This window comes from Trichomonas vaginalis, chromosome III (genome assembly GCF_026262505.1).
Source record: "Trichomonas vaginalis G3 chromosome III, whole genome shotgun sequence".
In the NCBI taxonomy this organism is placed as follows: Eukaryota; Parabasalia; order Trichomonadida; family Trichomonadidae; genus Trichomonas; species Trichomonas vaginalis.
The window spans coordinates 19,828,784-19,845,421 of NC_067205.1; the positions used below are offsets into that span (position 1 = coordinate 19,828,784).

The 16,638-nt window shown below is 27.9% G+C and overlaps 2 protein-coding genes across 2 annotated transcripts, besides 1 other annotated feature; both read right to left on the reverse strand.

Moving 5' to 3' along the window:
* The first annotated feature begins 9,383 nt into the window (after window positions 1-9,383).
* Window positions 9,384-9,881: a mobile genetic element.
* Window positions 9,882-11,391: 1,510 nt separating this feature from the next.
* On the reverse strand, window positions 11,392-13,367 carry TVAGG3_0732460 (uncharacterized protein; the record flags this gene model as incomplete). Its single annotated transcript, XM_051244586.1, has 1 exon — window positions 11,392-11,634. One exon carries the CDS (start codon window positions 11,632-11,634, stop codon window positions 11,392-11,394), a length of 243 nt encoding a protein of 80 aa, XP_051091173.1.
* Window positions 13,368-16,341: 2,974 nt separating this feature from the next.
* On the reverse strand, window positions 16,342-16,638 carry TVAGG3_0732470 (uncharacterized protein; the record flags this gene model as incomplete). Its single annotated transcript, XM_001315232.2, has 1 exon — window positions 16,342-16,638. One exon carries the CDS (start codon window positions 16,636-16,638, stop codon window positions 16,342-16,344), a length of 297 nt encoding a protein of 98 aa, XP_001315267.2.

The window sequence follows — 16,638 nt, forward strand, 5'->3', positions numbered from 1 at the left end:
TGACTCCATTGATTCCATGAAATTAAATATTCTTTATCATTATATTTATACCTCATTAGCTTATTTTGGCTTTCATATTCATTTAATAATTCACAATCTTCATTTTTAAATTGAAGTTTAACCCATTCAGGATTTAAACAATGTTTAATTAATCGCGGAATATCTGACATCATCTATATATAGCTTCTTTTATAAAAGATAAAAAAATAAATTATTTTAAAATTAATGTTTTTTTTTAATGATTTATATAAAAATATATTTTAATGCATCGTCTATATATAGATGTAACAAAAAAAGTCACTAAACCCTTCATACTCTACTACTACGTGTTACATCTCATCGAGCTGATAATAACAAATTATATTATTGTATTCAATGTAATGATAATACATTTCTCTGGGTAACTCCAAACTCCATAAATGATGAAACAAATAAATTATTTGTAAGGTACTTTTATAATGACCGATCCTGTTGATGATGATTTATTTTTAACTCGAGAAGACAAAGATAATCCAAGCATTGTATTCAAAGAAAAATATAAAGATGAATAATATAACAATTTATAAATATAAACAAATAAAACAATTAATCAATTCCTTTAAGGAACTTATTATTATAATTATAGGCTGATTTGGCATTATCTCTTTTGATTCTGGAGTAGATTTATAATTATCATCATCTGAACTAGAATTATCGAGGAATTTTCGTTTAAAAGGCGAGGTTTTTGAATGGGTTTCTTTATTTGTTGTTGTTTTTGGAGTTGATTGTTGATAATTTTCTTTTGTGAAATTTTTGTTGTTGATTTGCTAATTTTAGGTGTATTGTAATTATACTTCTTTGGTGTATTGAATTTGTCTTGTTTGAGTCCGGATTCATCATCACTTGATGAAGAGAATATAAATCTTGATCCGTTTTTAAGAGTTAAAGGGGATATTTTATCTGGGTCACTATCGAATATATGGTTGAACTCAAATAGATATGTTTCATTAGACAAAACTGACTCTGAAAGTCGAGATCGATAATTCATTGTAGAAATGACCTGATATTTATCTGGATCTGTTTCGTATCTGTTCAGTTTAGGATATTTACTAACACGAAAGCCACGATGATCGTCATCACTAGCATAAACTCCGTCTTTTGGAATTCCAAGAAACAAAACTTCTTCGTTGTTTTCTTCTTCATATGAATATTCGTATTCAATATCAATATCAATTCCTGTGTTTAATTCTTGTTGTTCTTCAATAAATGCAGCATTTGGTTTTCTTTTGACTCTTTTTGAGCCTTTCTTAGGTTTTTCGTAAGGTTGACGAGGTTTGTAATAGTCATATTCTGGATAAAACTCGAAATTATCTTCTTTTTCTTCTTCTTCAAAATATGAATATGAATTTTTTGTATTTGTGGAAATTATTGATGTATTTATTTCAGATTTTTCTTCTGTAATGTCGTCAAGCTGTATTTGGTCTTGTGATGGAATTAATTCAGAAATTTTATTATTAATAGATTTTTTAATTGGTGATTCATTAAATAATTGATCTTCGGCTTCTTCTGATATACTTTCTAATATTAAATTTGAATTAGAATTGTTTCTTACAAAGTTATTTTGAAAATGTAGGATTTCGTTAATTCTTGTACTACTTCGCCGACTTTCTGATGCAGAATCATCGTTTTCGTAAGTTTGGTTTTGCTTTGGATGTGAAATTTGTCGCTTGCCTGCTCGATTTAAAATTTCTTTGATAGATTTACCTAATGTTGATCGTGGATTCTTAAGTCTTGTCTTAACCCTCATGTATGGAAATGCTTCTGAAACTTGGCAAATAACTTTTTTTTTGACAGTTGTCCCAAGATTCTTATTATATATTTGTCAAAAAAAAATCAGGCAATTAAGGCTGCAACCTATAGAAATAAAGGACAAAACATTAAACAGTTCAAGGATTACTATACACGTATGTGTGATGAGTATGTCAGGAAGTGGAAAGCATGTGTAATTGAAATTTTTATCATTTAATCAATAAACAAAATAGAAAAATGAAATTTACCAAAAAGAAAATTTATAAGTTTAAAAGAAGAACAAATTTTATTTTCTTTCTTTGGAGCAAATACCCAGATTTTCCTTACTTTTACCACCTCTCTAAAGCTGGGGACACCGCCTATCGTTGGGAGTAGCTATTAAATAGAACCACCAAGGTATTTTTCGACCTGCCGGTGTAGTGGAAACATCGACATAATGATTCATTATGCCAAGGTTTGATTCCCATTTAGCCAAATTTTTTCTTTTTTGGATCATGAATTTTCTTTTGGTCACTATAAGATTTGTTTCATGTTCTAAATCTGCTGCATATGTAATCTATTTTTATTTACCTATTTTTTAAAAATCTATTGGATTGCCAATTTGAATATATTTAAAATCATAAAAACTCCAAAAAAACTATAAATATAGTTTTATGCATAGTGCCGATACTCAAATATCAGATTACTTAGATCCATGAATAATATCCGAATTTTTTTTCTTAAAATTAAACTTCAAAACTTCTTGCAATCTTATTCTTCATCAATTGTAAATTTTTAAAACCATTTTTTAAAATAATTTTGCGTAAATTTCATTCTCATGTTGTTTTAATCGAAAATTGATACATTTTCAAAAAAATAATATTGACTTATGAAATTCATTTTTAAGGTGAAATAGTATTGTTTTTATTAAAGTATATGAATAATATATAAAATAATGAATAATATAAGCAGATTTTTAGTTTACAAAACAAATATGAGCAATGCAATTTCAAACTTTTGCTGGCAATTTCGATATTGCTCAAGTTTGTAGTATTTGTGATACCTATAACATCGGCTTAATCAAAATTCGATTTTTCTTATGAGTTATTGAAAAATTTGATTGCAATGAGAAGGATTTCGACGTTTTTGATAAACTAAGAGCTGAGCTTTAGGGGTTAAGTTCATTTATGGCTGTAGTTTGATGCGTAGATCTCTTTTTATTGTAAATTCTTTCAGCATGGAGATCGAGAATGAATCTTTTGAGAACTTTATGAGTTTTTACACCCGTAAAGAGGTCCTTCGAGGAAAGATAGTCCAGACTACATGAAGATGTGGGTTAACCAAAAAAATCCGATGGTTTCCCCATATTCATGTAGATCTTCAAAAAATGAGCACCAAAAAAGCCAAAAAATAGGCTTTTTATTGGATTTGTACACTAGATCAATAATCTATTTAGGATCTGACACTCTTTTTAGCCAGAGATATGAGGTCCTTTCTAGGAAAACGATCTATTCATCCATAAAAAATGAATTATCGTTTTCCCCAGAAATTACATGGGGAGTGGTAAAAGTAAGGAAAATCTGGGTAATAATACTATTTCAAGTTTCATAGTAAAGGTTTAAAGGAATTAATTAAGAAAATTTATTAGAATATATACTGAATTAAAAGACATAACTTGCATAAAAATAAATGATTTAGCTAAAATATTTTAATAACCCTCGATCCCAAAAATTACAAAGCATTCAAAAGTTTCGAGATATTTAAATTTTAATAAAATTTTCGAAATTTAATTTTTTTCTAAAGTGTCAAATAACGTATTTCTTTCAGAAATATTTTTCAAAAATTTCATGTTCACGTTTATAAGCTAATACTGAGTAATATTTTTTGGCGATGTCATTTTTTTGAATGGTTTACGATTTTTAACATAGGTTTATTCCTAATATTACTAAATAAATATTTTATTTATTACAATTTTGGTCGCTCAAAAACATAAAATTTTGAGAGTTGGAGTACTTCTAAAAAAACATGTAAAATAATATTGTTCGTATGTCAGGATGTGAAAAGTGCATACTTGTGTAATTGAAATTTTTATCATTTAATCAATAAAACAAGTGAAATATCAAATTTACCAAAAAGAATTTATGGATTTAAAAAGAAGAACAAATTTTATTTTCTTTCTTTGGAACAAATAATAATACTATTTCAAGATTTCCTTCACATGGACGTAATCCAATGAATGTTAAATTATTCTTAAATGATTCTGTTCCTCTCTTATTTTTTTTGAAATCTTTCAATTGTTTAAGTTGTGATTTAGTTTTTCCCTTTGTATATTCATTATTTTTAATTTTGTCTTTAATTTTAGAAATTATTTTATCATGATATTTTCAAAATTTCATTTTTATAATACTGATAATAATAATCCATATCATCACCCGTTATATTGTTATTATGTTTTGGAGAATATGCTTTTAAATCGTAATAATCAAGAAAATTTTGATTAATAACTAAATCATCAATTAAAATTTCTAAATCTACATTATCCATTATATAAAAAATAAAATAAATGTTTTAAGGGTGCCCACCTCTTTGAATCATAGTATCAAAACCATTATTTACATATTGAATACAATCATTAACGGTTCCTTTTGTCTCTTCTGTGGCATTTTATTAAAAATAAAATTTTAAATTCATGACTCAACCCCTACGTTTTTAAATTGTATTAAATAAATGGCATACAACATCCATTTTCACAACATACAGCCTTAGTGTGTGCTCCTGTTAATGGCAGTCTTACCGATTGTTAAGCGAGTCATTGACCCGTTTTTAAGTTGTAAATTAATATTCTGACCATCAAATATCACTTTATCATTTATTATATCCAAATAATTTTTAGGTGTTAATTGTTTATTTTGTCGTAAACTAACACCTTTCATTTTTTGTGCAATCTTTTTAAAATCACTTCCATCAATTGAACCGTTGAATGATGTATAACACTTAGGGCATAAAAGCAACCATGTTATCACCTTGTTCTCAATTGCTAAACCAATAACTTCTTCTCATGTGCTTTTTCTTCAGCTTTATTCTTTAATTTAGGTTTAAATTTCTCATCAAAACAGAAGAAATCAAAAGGTGCGAATTTGAAAATGTTTTTATCATAAAATTGTTTATCGGTTAAATCGCTTGAAATGCTTGAGTGTTAGGAAGATTTGGGTCGCCAGCAATAGCCCAATAAGATGAATCAGTATACCTTCAATGAAATGAAAACGATTAACATTCATGCATTTATACATAAAATCATAAATGAAAACCAAATACCAGTATTTAGCATTATCTAAAGTGAAGAATGCCTCTTGTAAACATGTATCACATCTATAAAATTTATCTTTGAGCATCACTTGATACGTATCCTCTCCTATTTCTCTTATGTTTTAAACTTATTTGACATACATGCAACGCGTGCCTTCTGTGCATTCATTATTTTAGTCTTTGTGTAATTTTGTGTATTCATTGCATCGTAACCATATGATCCCATTAAGCGAAATCTTGCAAAATAAACTTTTTCCTTTATTTCCTTCTAATTCAGCCTTTGTCTTTCGTTCATAATTCGTTCGCAAATTCATTAAAACAAGTGTTTTTAGTAAATGTTAAAATTGATTGAATATCATCGATGATAAAATGAAATCTATCTATTAGATACCAAAGATAATAAGAAGAAAATGGTTGATATTGGTTGTGTGTTGATGCTAACTGAGTTAATTTCCTCTGTTTCTGGTCAACTGGTAGATTGTTTGATTTCATGTAATTATACATAAAACTACCAATTGTTTTTTCATCTGTGATAATATCTAAGTTTCTTATTATCGGTAAAAAGTTTATGTAATCATTAATGTATTTTTCATCAATGTGACCCTTTACTTCAGCCACGAATAAAGTATTTTTCTCTTAATTATTCCAGTGCTTTTGCTTTCTTTGTTGCTGTATCACAAATGATAACACCATTCAATCTTCCCGGCATATACATTTTATGGTCAGTATATTGAATGAAATCATAGAGGATTAGATGAAAATGATGAAGGATATAATGAATTAAAATCAACACCAACGAAATGAGTCATAATGTTGGAAGTGTCTCATTTGATAATTTTAGTTTTGGATTATATGAAAGTTTATTAATGTGTGTGATTCCTTTAAGATTTACTCTATGTTGAACATTTGATAAACCACCAGTAATTCCATTACGGAGAATGTGATAAGCTTCAACTGAATCTAAAGTCATTGGTAAATTATTTTTTAATGCATAATTTCTTAAATTGATTCTTAAACGTTGAACATCTTCATCTTTATTTGATTTTACGACATTGCAATAACAACACATTAACTGACAATTTTCTTTGGTATGTGGTTTTCATTATCGATTCTATCCAATGTTGGTTTTTTGCATATGTAAACGCTTTACCACACATTTTGCATTTAGATGAAAGGATTAAATCGTGATAGTATTGAAATCATCCATTGAAACATTATTTTTAGTATCTCTTTCTGCTTTTTCATCTTGTTTCTTATATGATTCAATTTTATATTCTCAATACTTTTTTCGTTAATTCAAAACTTGATTCTATCTCTTCCTCAGGATATTTTTCATTAGGATTAAAGTCTTTATATGCTAAAGCGTAACGAATCATTGAAGCATTCGATGATAAAGAAAGATTATGAAGCATATCAATTTTATAAACAATGTTTCTTCAATAATTTTATCGATTGGGTCAATCATAATTTCAACATCTTTATTGCAATAATGAATAAATATTCTAATCTATTCTTAAAGTTTTTAGCATCATTGAGATATATTTGATAATCACTATCTGATATAGTTTCTTGAGTTAATGCTGAATAAAATGAATCTTGAGTGAATGGTTCCACTTTATATAATTCTTCTTCGTAATTCTCCCACGTGATGAATTGATAAGGGAAAAAGGATTTAACACGTGATTTATTGTTTCCGAAATCTGAGTGAATTGGTCTAATGTCCCACCGCTATATAATTCTGATGTCAATAAATCTCAATTCATATGGAACGTTTGTTTTCTTTACAATGATTTGCTTAAATTGTGAAGATGAACCCAGCATGATTTTATTTTCCATTTTGCAGTGTTTAAATCACGCAGAATTAAATTTAAATCAAACTTTCCCAAATTAAAACCTATGATATTCACTTTATTGAATTCCTCATCTAAGAGTTCTTTAAATGCTTCCTTCTGTTTTTCATTTAATGTATGAGATAAAGTCCCCACCGTTTGCGGCTTCAAATAATTCTTCATATTGTTCAATATTTGATTTAGCAACTAATGAACAGGTTGAAAATAAAAACTCAATCCAATCAAGAATAAAAGAATCACTCGAAGTTAAGCAAAAATTCCTCGTATATATTTTATCGTTTAATTTAACCGTTGATGATACCATGAATGGTTTTAAGTAAGCATTCAAAGTTGCACACTCAGAAAGTTGTAATTTAGAGATGTGAAAACTTAAATTTTATAATCCCTGGGATGCACTTTCTTCGATTTTTTTTAAATTTTTGGGATAAATTTTGACATCTTTTTTTTTGCTGGCGACCCCCCCGTTTAGGGCATCAAAAAAAACATGTTGTTTCGTTTCAAGATCGGGATATGTTTGTGAACCCGACTTCTTTCATTAATGAAGTGATTTCTTAAGTTGAATAAAAACAAATTTGATTGAAATTCATACAAAATTTCTTTTTATCATTATTATTTAAGATGCTTTTTTATGTTGAATTGTTAATTTTTTTATTTCCACCTGGGATATTTTGAATTGGGCTAGCCCAATCCCACCTCTCAATTTTCTCTCAATTGGGCAATGGGGATCCCATATAAAATGTATTGTAACAAAATTTTACATGCATAATATAGTACAATTAAACAACATTCTAAAAATATTAAATTCACATCATTTACTTGAAGATTTTATATTTCAACAAAAATTAATACAATAATTAATTAAATTGAGGAGATTTATAATATTTATTATAAATTAAAATATTATTACTCATTAATTTGTTGAAATATTGCATTTTAGTGGTAAAAATTAAAATTTAAGTTTACATGGAGAAAAAATTTTTAAATTCCAAAAAAAAATTCAATTGGGATAACGATAGGGACAAAAATTTAGAATCCCATATGCTTGGATAAAATCACATGACTATTGTAATTCTTCTTTAGTCTCTAATGTTTCGAAGTCAAAAGTAATATAATATCTTGTCGGTTTATAATATTCCTGCAAATTGTGAGCTAAATAACCACTGATATATCTTTCTGTTTCGTAATATGTGGTGCATATGGTTGCTGTGTCTTTTGCAACTGAACGTCTTGAATATAATCTCCCATTATTTTCTTTACATTTCTCACAATGCTTAAAAAATCTTCTTTGGTTTTTCCTTTCTGGATCATCGCGGATAGAATAAACTTCTTCTTTACAATATGGACAAACTTTATAGCCGGTGAGTGCTTCAACGTCTGTTATTCTGTCAGCGTGAAGTTTTCCACATGGACTCTGTGTTAATAAAATATTTACTGTTTCAAATTCTGGATCTATCATTATTGATTCCACTAATGGAAAGTCTACTTATTTATGTCCACGTCTTCTGGTTGAGGATCACAATAATAGAAATCAATATTAAATTTAACATTCTCGCTAATCTCTCACTTTCTGATGAAATGTCAAACCCTTCATATGCATCTATTGCTTCATTTAAATAGCTTCTACGAGTTTTAGGATTAACACCATCAGGAATGTTATAGAAGCGTTTAAATAACCTTCTACCTCTGCTCTAATTTGATTATCATTCATTTTAGCTGTTCCGTTTTTGTTCATTTATGTAAGAATAAAAAATTAAAAAATAAATAAAAATAAAGTTTATTTTTTAAAGCCCATAAAATGAATTAAGAACACATAAATTTTTATCATCTGCGACGTGACGAATACATTTTAATTTACTCAAGAATGCGTACCCTGATACATTAAATCTAATTCCTGTCTTATTTAATTTCACAACTTTGAAAAGGAATGTATGAATAGCTATAAAATGATGAGAAGATGTTTTATGGTTGCTTCCATTTTTTCTGAAATAAATGAATAAATATAATGCTTATACGTTTTCATATCTTTTATGTTCTTAATAACGAATGGTATAGACCTTTCAACTTCGTCTTCCTTCGGTGCTGTTCTTTCATATGAAACATTATTAGTATCTTCAATAATGAAACCACAATCACACAAAATTTTATAGGTTCCAATGGTTTTCTTTTGATATTTTATCTAATAAATCAAAAACTTTATCAACACCCGTGCATTTATTTAAATAATAATTTGTGTAAATATCATGATCTTCTTTCTTAATTGTATTAGTTGCATATGTCACGTTTTTAAGAGCTTTTTTAATTTTTTGGAATCTAAAGGTGGTGAAAGTAGGATACAGGGTATTCTTCATTATCAATAAATTGTAACTTATGTTTACGAATAAATTTAGTACCTTCTTCTGAAAGTGTTTCGTCTATTTCACCATCTAATAAATTTTGTGTTGATTCTGAGACATAATTTTATATATCTTTCTTCATGAGATTTCTGTACTTCTGATTCTGAAGCTGGGATATTCATAAACCCTCTACTTCATTTTCATTATATTTTTCAACTTCTCTTAATTCCTTAATTTTTTCATCTATTTCATCTCTTATTTTTTCCAGTCTTTCAATTTCATTGTATTCATCATCTTTAATCCGTTCTTCATAATATTCGGGAAAACATCAGGTTCTTTAGGTTTTTCTTCTTCAGATGTGGGATATAAGAAATTTATAACATCATCTTTATTCATTTTTCCATCATAATCTAAATCATTTAATAACTCGGCAAATTTTTGACAATTTCTTAAATAATATTTATCAACTTCATAACCCACCTCCTCTAATATATCCTTTAGTTCCCCGTTTGTGAATCCTAATTTTTTAACGTTGTTAGTTTTGACGCTCATTTCATACAAAATAAAAAAATAAAATAATAAACATAACTAAGTTTTAATTTTTCGTAAGACATGAATTTTTAATGGTTTATTTTTTAAAAAAATTATTTTTTATTTCATTATGTATGGGCTGAGTGTAAATGTCTTACAATTTTGAAAATTTTTTAAATCTTGATTTATTCAAAAACGTAAGAATAAAAACTGTAAGAATCATACATTTTTTACTTCATATGTTAAAAAAATGATACAAAATCGCTCGATATTGTATGAATTCTTACGTTTACAAAAAAAGTCACAAAACCCATCATATCCTACTACTTTGTATACGTGTTACTTCTCATCGAGCTGATAATAGCAAATTATATTATCGTATTCAATGTAATGATAATACATTTCTCTGGGTAACTCCAAACTCCATAAATGATGAAACAAATAAATTATTTGTCAGATATTTTTATAACGACAGATCCTGTTGATGACGATTTATTTTTAACTCGAGAAGACAAAGATAATCCAAGCATTGTATTCAAAGAAAAATATAAAAAGATGAATAATATAACAATTTATAAATACAAACAAATAAAACAATTAATCAATTCCTTTGAGGAACTTATTATTATAATTATAGGCTGATTTGGCATTGTCTCTTTTGATTCTGGGAGTAGATTTATAATTATCATCATCTGAACTAGAATTATCAAGGAATTTTCGTTTAAAGGCGAGGTTTTTGAATGGGTTTCTTTATTTGTTGTTGTTTTTTGGAGTTGATTGTTGATAATTTTCTTTTTGTGAAATTTTTGTTGTTGATTTGCTAATTTTAGGTGTATTGTAATTATACTTCTTTGGTGTATTGAATTTGTCTTGTTTGAGTCCGGATTCATCATCACTTGATGAAGAGAATATAAATCTTGATCCGTTTTTAAGAGTTAAAGGGGAATTTTTATCTGGTCACTATCGAATATATGGTTGAACTCAAATAGATATGTTTCATTAGACAAAACTGACTCTGAAAGTCGAGATCGATAATTCATTGTCGAAATGACCTGATATTTATCTGGATCTGTTTCGTATCTGTTCAGTTTAGGATATTTACTAACACGAAAGCCACGATGATCGTCATCACTAGCATAAACTCCGTCTTTTGAATTCCAAGAAACAAAACTTCTTCGTTGTTTTCTTCTTCATATGAATATTCATATTCAATAGCAATATCAATTCCTGTGTTTAATTCTTGTTGTTCTTCAAATAAATGCGGCATTGTTTTTCTTTTGACTCTTTTTGAGCCTTTCTTAGGTTTTTCGTAAGGTTGACGAGGTTTGTAATAGTCATATTCTGGATAAAACTCGAAAATTATCTTCTTTTTCTTCTTCTTCAAAATATGAATATGAATTTTTTGTATTTGTGGAAATTATTGATGTATTTATTTCGGATTTTTCTTCTGTAATGTCGTCAAGCTGTAATTGGTCTTGTGATGGAATTATTTCAGAAATTTTTTATTAATAGATTTTTTAATTGGTGATTCATTAAATAATTGATCTTCGGCTTCTTCTGATATACTTTCTAATATAATTGAATTAGAATTGTTTCTTACAAAGTTATTTTGAAAATGTAAGATTTCCGTTAATTCTTGTACTACTTCGCCGACTTTCTGATGCAGAATCATCGTTTTCGTAAGTTTGGTTTTGCTTTGGATGTGAAATTTGTCGCTTGCCTGCTCGATTTAATATTTCTTTGATAGATTTACCTAATGTTGATCGTGGATTCTTAAGTCTTGTCTTAACCCTCATGTATGGAAATGCTTCTGAAACTTGGTGAATAATTCTTGGACTTACATTCATAAAAAAATTTTTTTGACAATGGTCAAAAGATTCTTTACATTTGTCAAAAAAAAGTAGGCGTTTAAATATGCAACATATAGATATAAAGGTCAAAAAATTAAACAGTTCAAGGATTACTATTCATGTATCTATGAGAAGTCACATTTAAGCCATAATATATGAGGAAATTTAAAGAAATTTAGGTGCTTTCCTCATATGAACAAAGATTATAATTTCTGTGTCTCATCAAACTTGTATTTTGCATATTGTTAGCATGTCAGGAAGTGGAAAGTGCACACTTGAGAGAACTATATGTGTAAGTGAAATTTTTATCGTTTAATCAATAACAAAATAGAAAAATGAAATTTACCAAAAAGAAAATTTATGGATTTAAAAGAAGAACAAATTTTATTTTCTTTCTTTGGTACAAATAATACTTCATATTCAAAATCTCTTGCACATATACTAAAATCAATGTAGTAAAAATTATTCTTAAATGATTTTGTTCCTTGATCTGATACATCAACTGTTCCAGCAGTTGATAAATCATCAATACTACATTGATGTATATAAATCTGTCCACCATGACTTCCTTTAAATAAAACTCCATTATTCTGTCGATTGTTTTGGAAAGATGAATTGAAAATATCAAGTCTATTCCAAGAAACATAAACTAATACAGAATCTTGCTCTTGAGAATTATTTATATAATTACATCGGTCAATTCTTCCTTGACAATGAGAAAACCCAGTAATAATCCAGAAAGCTGCTTTTAAATTCTCAAAATTACAAAATGAAACATTTACTGTTGATTCAACTTGATAATAATCAAAACCTGTAGAAGCTGCTGATATACAGTTAGAAATGTTTGTTTTTGAAAGTGATGCAAAACCTTGAGATTGGTAATTCATATAATTTACTGAACTACTTCCTCCATTACAAATTGATCCTTGGAGGAGTGTACTGTTGATTTTGCCATATAAATAAGTAAATTGGCCATCTGTAGGAGTTTTACATTCAAATGAACAGAATTTATCAATAATAATGTTATTTTTACTAGAACTTTGAATATATACTGTACCTGGACCTTCTGAAAAAACGTTTTCGCAAAGTAAAATCGAGTAGCCAACTGTATTTGTGAAAGTAACTGCTCTATCTTGAAGATTGATAAACTTGCAGATGTATGCAAAGCATTTGCTAGATGTTGCTGTGACTTTTTCAACTTCACCGGTAAAAACTTCGGAAGGAGGACTAATTCCTTCATAGTAAAGGTTCCAAATGCTATCTTGATCAGCATCGCTATGGGAATACTTCTCGAGTACAATTAATTGCACTTAAACAATGAGTTTTTTGACTCATTGCAAAAGTAATAAAAAGGATGGGGGTGACACCAAAAGTGAACTTCCTTCATAAAAAAATGAAATTCACTGGAATATTCATCAAATATTTAATATTTATGTTTTAATTTTGTTAATTCACAAGTTTAGTTGTTCAGAATTATTCATTTTTTATAAGTCTGGGAAATCTATTGTACGTGTTACTTCTCATCGAGCTGATAATAACAAATTATATTATTGTATTCAATGTAATGATAATACATTTCTCTGGGTAACTCCAAACTCCATAAATGATGAAACAAATAAATTATTTGTAAGGTACTTTTATAACGACAGATCCTGTTGATGATGATTTATTTTTAACTCGAGAAGATAAAGATAATCCAAGCATTGTATTCAAAGAAAAATATAACTAGATGAATAATATAACAATTTATAAATATAAACAAATAAAACAATTAATCAATTCCTTTAAGGAACTTATATTATAATTATAGGCTGATTTGGCATTATCTCTTTTGATTCTGGGAGTAGATTTATAATTATCATCATCTGAACTAGAATTATCAAGGAATTTTCGTTTAAAAGGCGAGGTTTTTGAATGGGTTTCTTTATTTGTTGTTGTTTTTGGAGTTGATTGTTGATAATTTTCTTTTTGTGAAATTTTTGTTGTTGATTTGCTAATTTTAGGTGTATTGTAATTATACTTCTTTGGTGTATTGAATTTGTCTTGTTTGAGTCCGGATTCATCATCACTTGATGAAGAGATATAAATCTTGATCCGTTTTTTAAGAGTTAAAGGGGATATTTTATCTGGGTCACTATCGAATATATGGTTGAACTCAAATAGATGTGTTTCATTAGACAAAACTGACTCTGAAAGTCGAGATCGGATAATTCATTGTCGAAATGACCTGATATTTATCTGGATCTGTTTCGTATCTGTTCAGTTTAGGATATTTACTAACACGAAAGCCACGATGATGCGTCATCACTAGCATAAAACTCCGTCTTTTGGAATTCCAAGAACAAAACTTCTTCGTTGTTTTCTTCTTCATATGAATATTCGTATTCAATATCAATATCAATTCCTGTGTTTTAAATTCTTGTTGTTCTTCAATAAATGCAGCATTTGGTTTTCTTTTGACTCTTTTTGAGCCTTTCTTAGGTTTTTCGTAAGGTTGACGAGGTTTGTAATAGTCATATTCTGGATAAAACTCGAAAATTTCTTCTTTTCTTCTTCTTCAAGATATGAATATGAATTTTTTGTATTTGTGGAAATTATTATGTGTTTTATTTCGGATTTTTCTTCTGTAATGTCGTCAAGCTGTAATTGGTCTTGTGATGGAATTATTTCAGAATTTTTATTATTAATAGATTTTTTAATTGGTGATTCAATTAAATAATTGATCTTCGGCTCTTCCTGATATACTTTCTAATATGAAATTTGAATTAGAATTGTTTCTTACAAAATTATTTTGTAAATGTTAGGATTTCGTTAACACGCTCGCATTTTTGTTCGCTATACTTATTTAAATTAAGCTACCTTAAACATACTTGTACCAAATATTAAAACTTCTTCAAATGTTAATACAAAATTAATTAAATTATTAAGTTGAAAACTTTCACAATTTTCCACTTTAATATGCGTGCTTGACTAGGAACATAAATGGTAACATCTCGATATATTCATTTGTGGCAAATAAAAAGATTATGAAATTTTTATGAATATTACACAAAAAAAGGAGGTGATAGCAAGACAAAAATAGACATATTATCATGTTTGTCTAATTCATCTATGCATTGTATATAATCGAAATTTTAGTAACTCAGTATTTTCAAGCTACCTTAAATATCTTCCTAGTATAAAATCGTTTACAATTCATTTCCACTCAAATCTAGTTAAATTTATTATAATATTATTATCAATATAATTCGCTTACTCATAAATCACTCATTATCTCACACATATGATATAAGCTCAGCTACGTATTATCTAAATTTTTTCATTATTACTCCTTGAATAAATCTACATGTGGAACCCTGAGTTGAGTGACTTCTAAATATTCATGATTAAAAATGTGACCAAATTGCAATTTTTAATAAAACCAAGCAATCCATGATGCATACTGTTATAAATTTATGAGAAAGACATGCAGGATTATGAGAAATAGACTACGTTTTTTCTCCTCAAAAAATTGAATTGCTATTCAACTGCGATTTTGAGAAATGACTATAATTATAATAAATTTAACTAGATTTGAGTGGAAATGAATTTTAAACGATTTTATATTAGGAAATGGTGTCTATTTATGAAGGCATATAATAAATAATAATTTGAGGATATATTACCATAAGACTTAAATTAGCTTAGTGGAAAACTCAATAAAGATTAGGACAAGTATTATTCTCCAATATCGATGATTTCAAACTTGGAATTGGGCGAAATTATTTGATAAAAATTCCATTGGAAGGATTTGAAAAGTTTTAACTATAATGAAGTATAACTTATGTGATAAGAAATTGAAATGAATAATGAACAGGATGAAAAATGAGAAAATGAGAAAGAAAAAAATTTAAATTATGCAATTTTATTTTTATCATAAATGACAAAATTAATTAAGCCAACTATTTCTAAATTAATGATACCAATGAAATCATTTCATGGAGTACTTATCCCAGGTTCTTCACAATTAGCCGGGGCAAGTGTTGTGACTCAAGGTGGAACATTAGCGAATCCATTCAAATTATTAACTAAAGATGAACTTAATAAAATGATGATAAAATAACTGATAACAAAATTTTATTTCAGTGCTCCCATAAAAACAGGTGAAAAAACAGGTGAGATCTCACCTCTTCACCTAAAATATATTTTTGGTCAAAGCTTCCACGAGAGAAAAGATTCCTCATTCGCTAAGGATTCCAAAAATGAAAAAATCATTGATTTCGGCTGAGAAAAAACAGCAAAACCCTTCTTCCACGGGAACAAAGAAATAAAGAAGAAATAAAGTATATTTTTTATTTATTCCCGTGGAAGATAGAGCACTTTTATGATACTTTTTATTCACGACAAACAAGACAAACAAAGAAAATCAGAAAATACGGCGCTGTCGCGGTTCGAACCACAGACCCTGACCCCTCCATAACACCACCTTAGACCACTGTGCTACGTAGCCTGTCGACATAAGATTTTATAAATTACATATTTGACGTAAATTTATTTCCCAGTTATTCAAAAATAATTAATTATTGAATAACCTAAAAACCATTAACGATAAAATAAACGATAACATTTATTTCCTGTGTTGTTGTCAAAATGTCATGTTGTCATCATTTTTAAAAGAAGTTAATTAACATGGTAGCACATGGTAACATGGTGACACTGAAAAAATTAAATTTGGATTGAGTTTAAAAATTCATCTTTATTAAATTCATCTCTTCCAATTAATTTATTTATTCTATTAAATTCTTTTATTTTTGCTTCACTCAGTTTAAGGATTGAACGGTAAGTTTCTAATTTTTCGATTATTTCTTTCCTCTCTTTATCGTTTTCAACCCCACCGCATTGCGGCTTCTTTTTGTAATAGCATATTTTTGATTTAATTCTGTTTAGTTTCTTTTTATATTCATCGTCTGGACTCTGAATCTTAATTGAATCAGGACTCTTGGATGCTTCGTTGTCACTCAT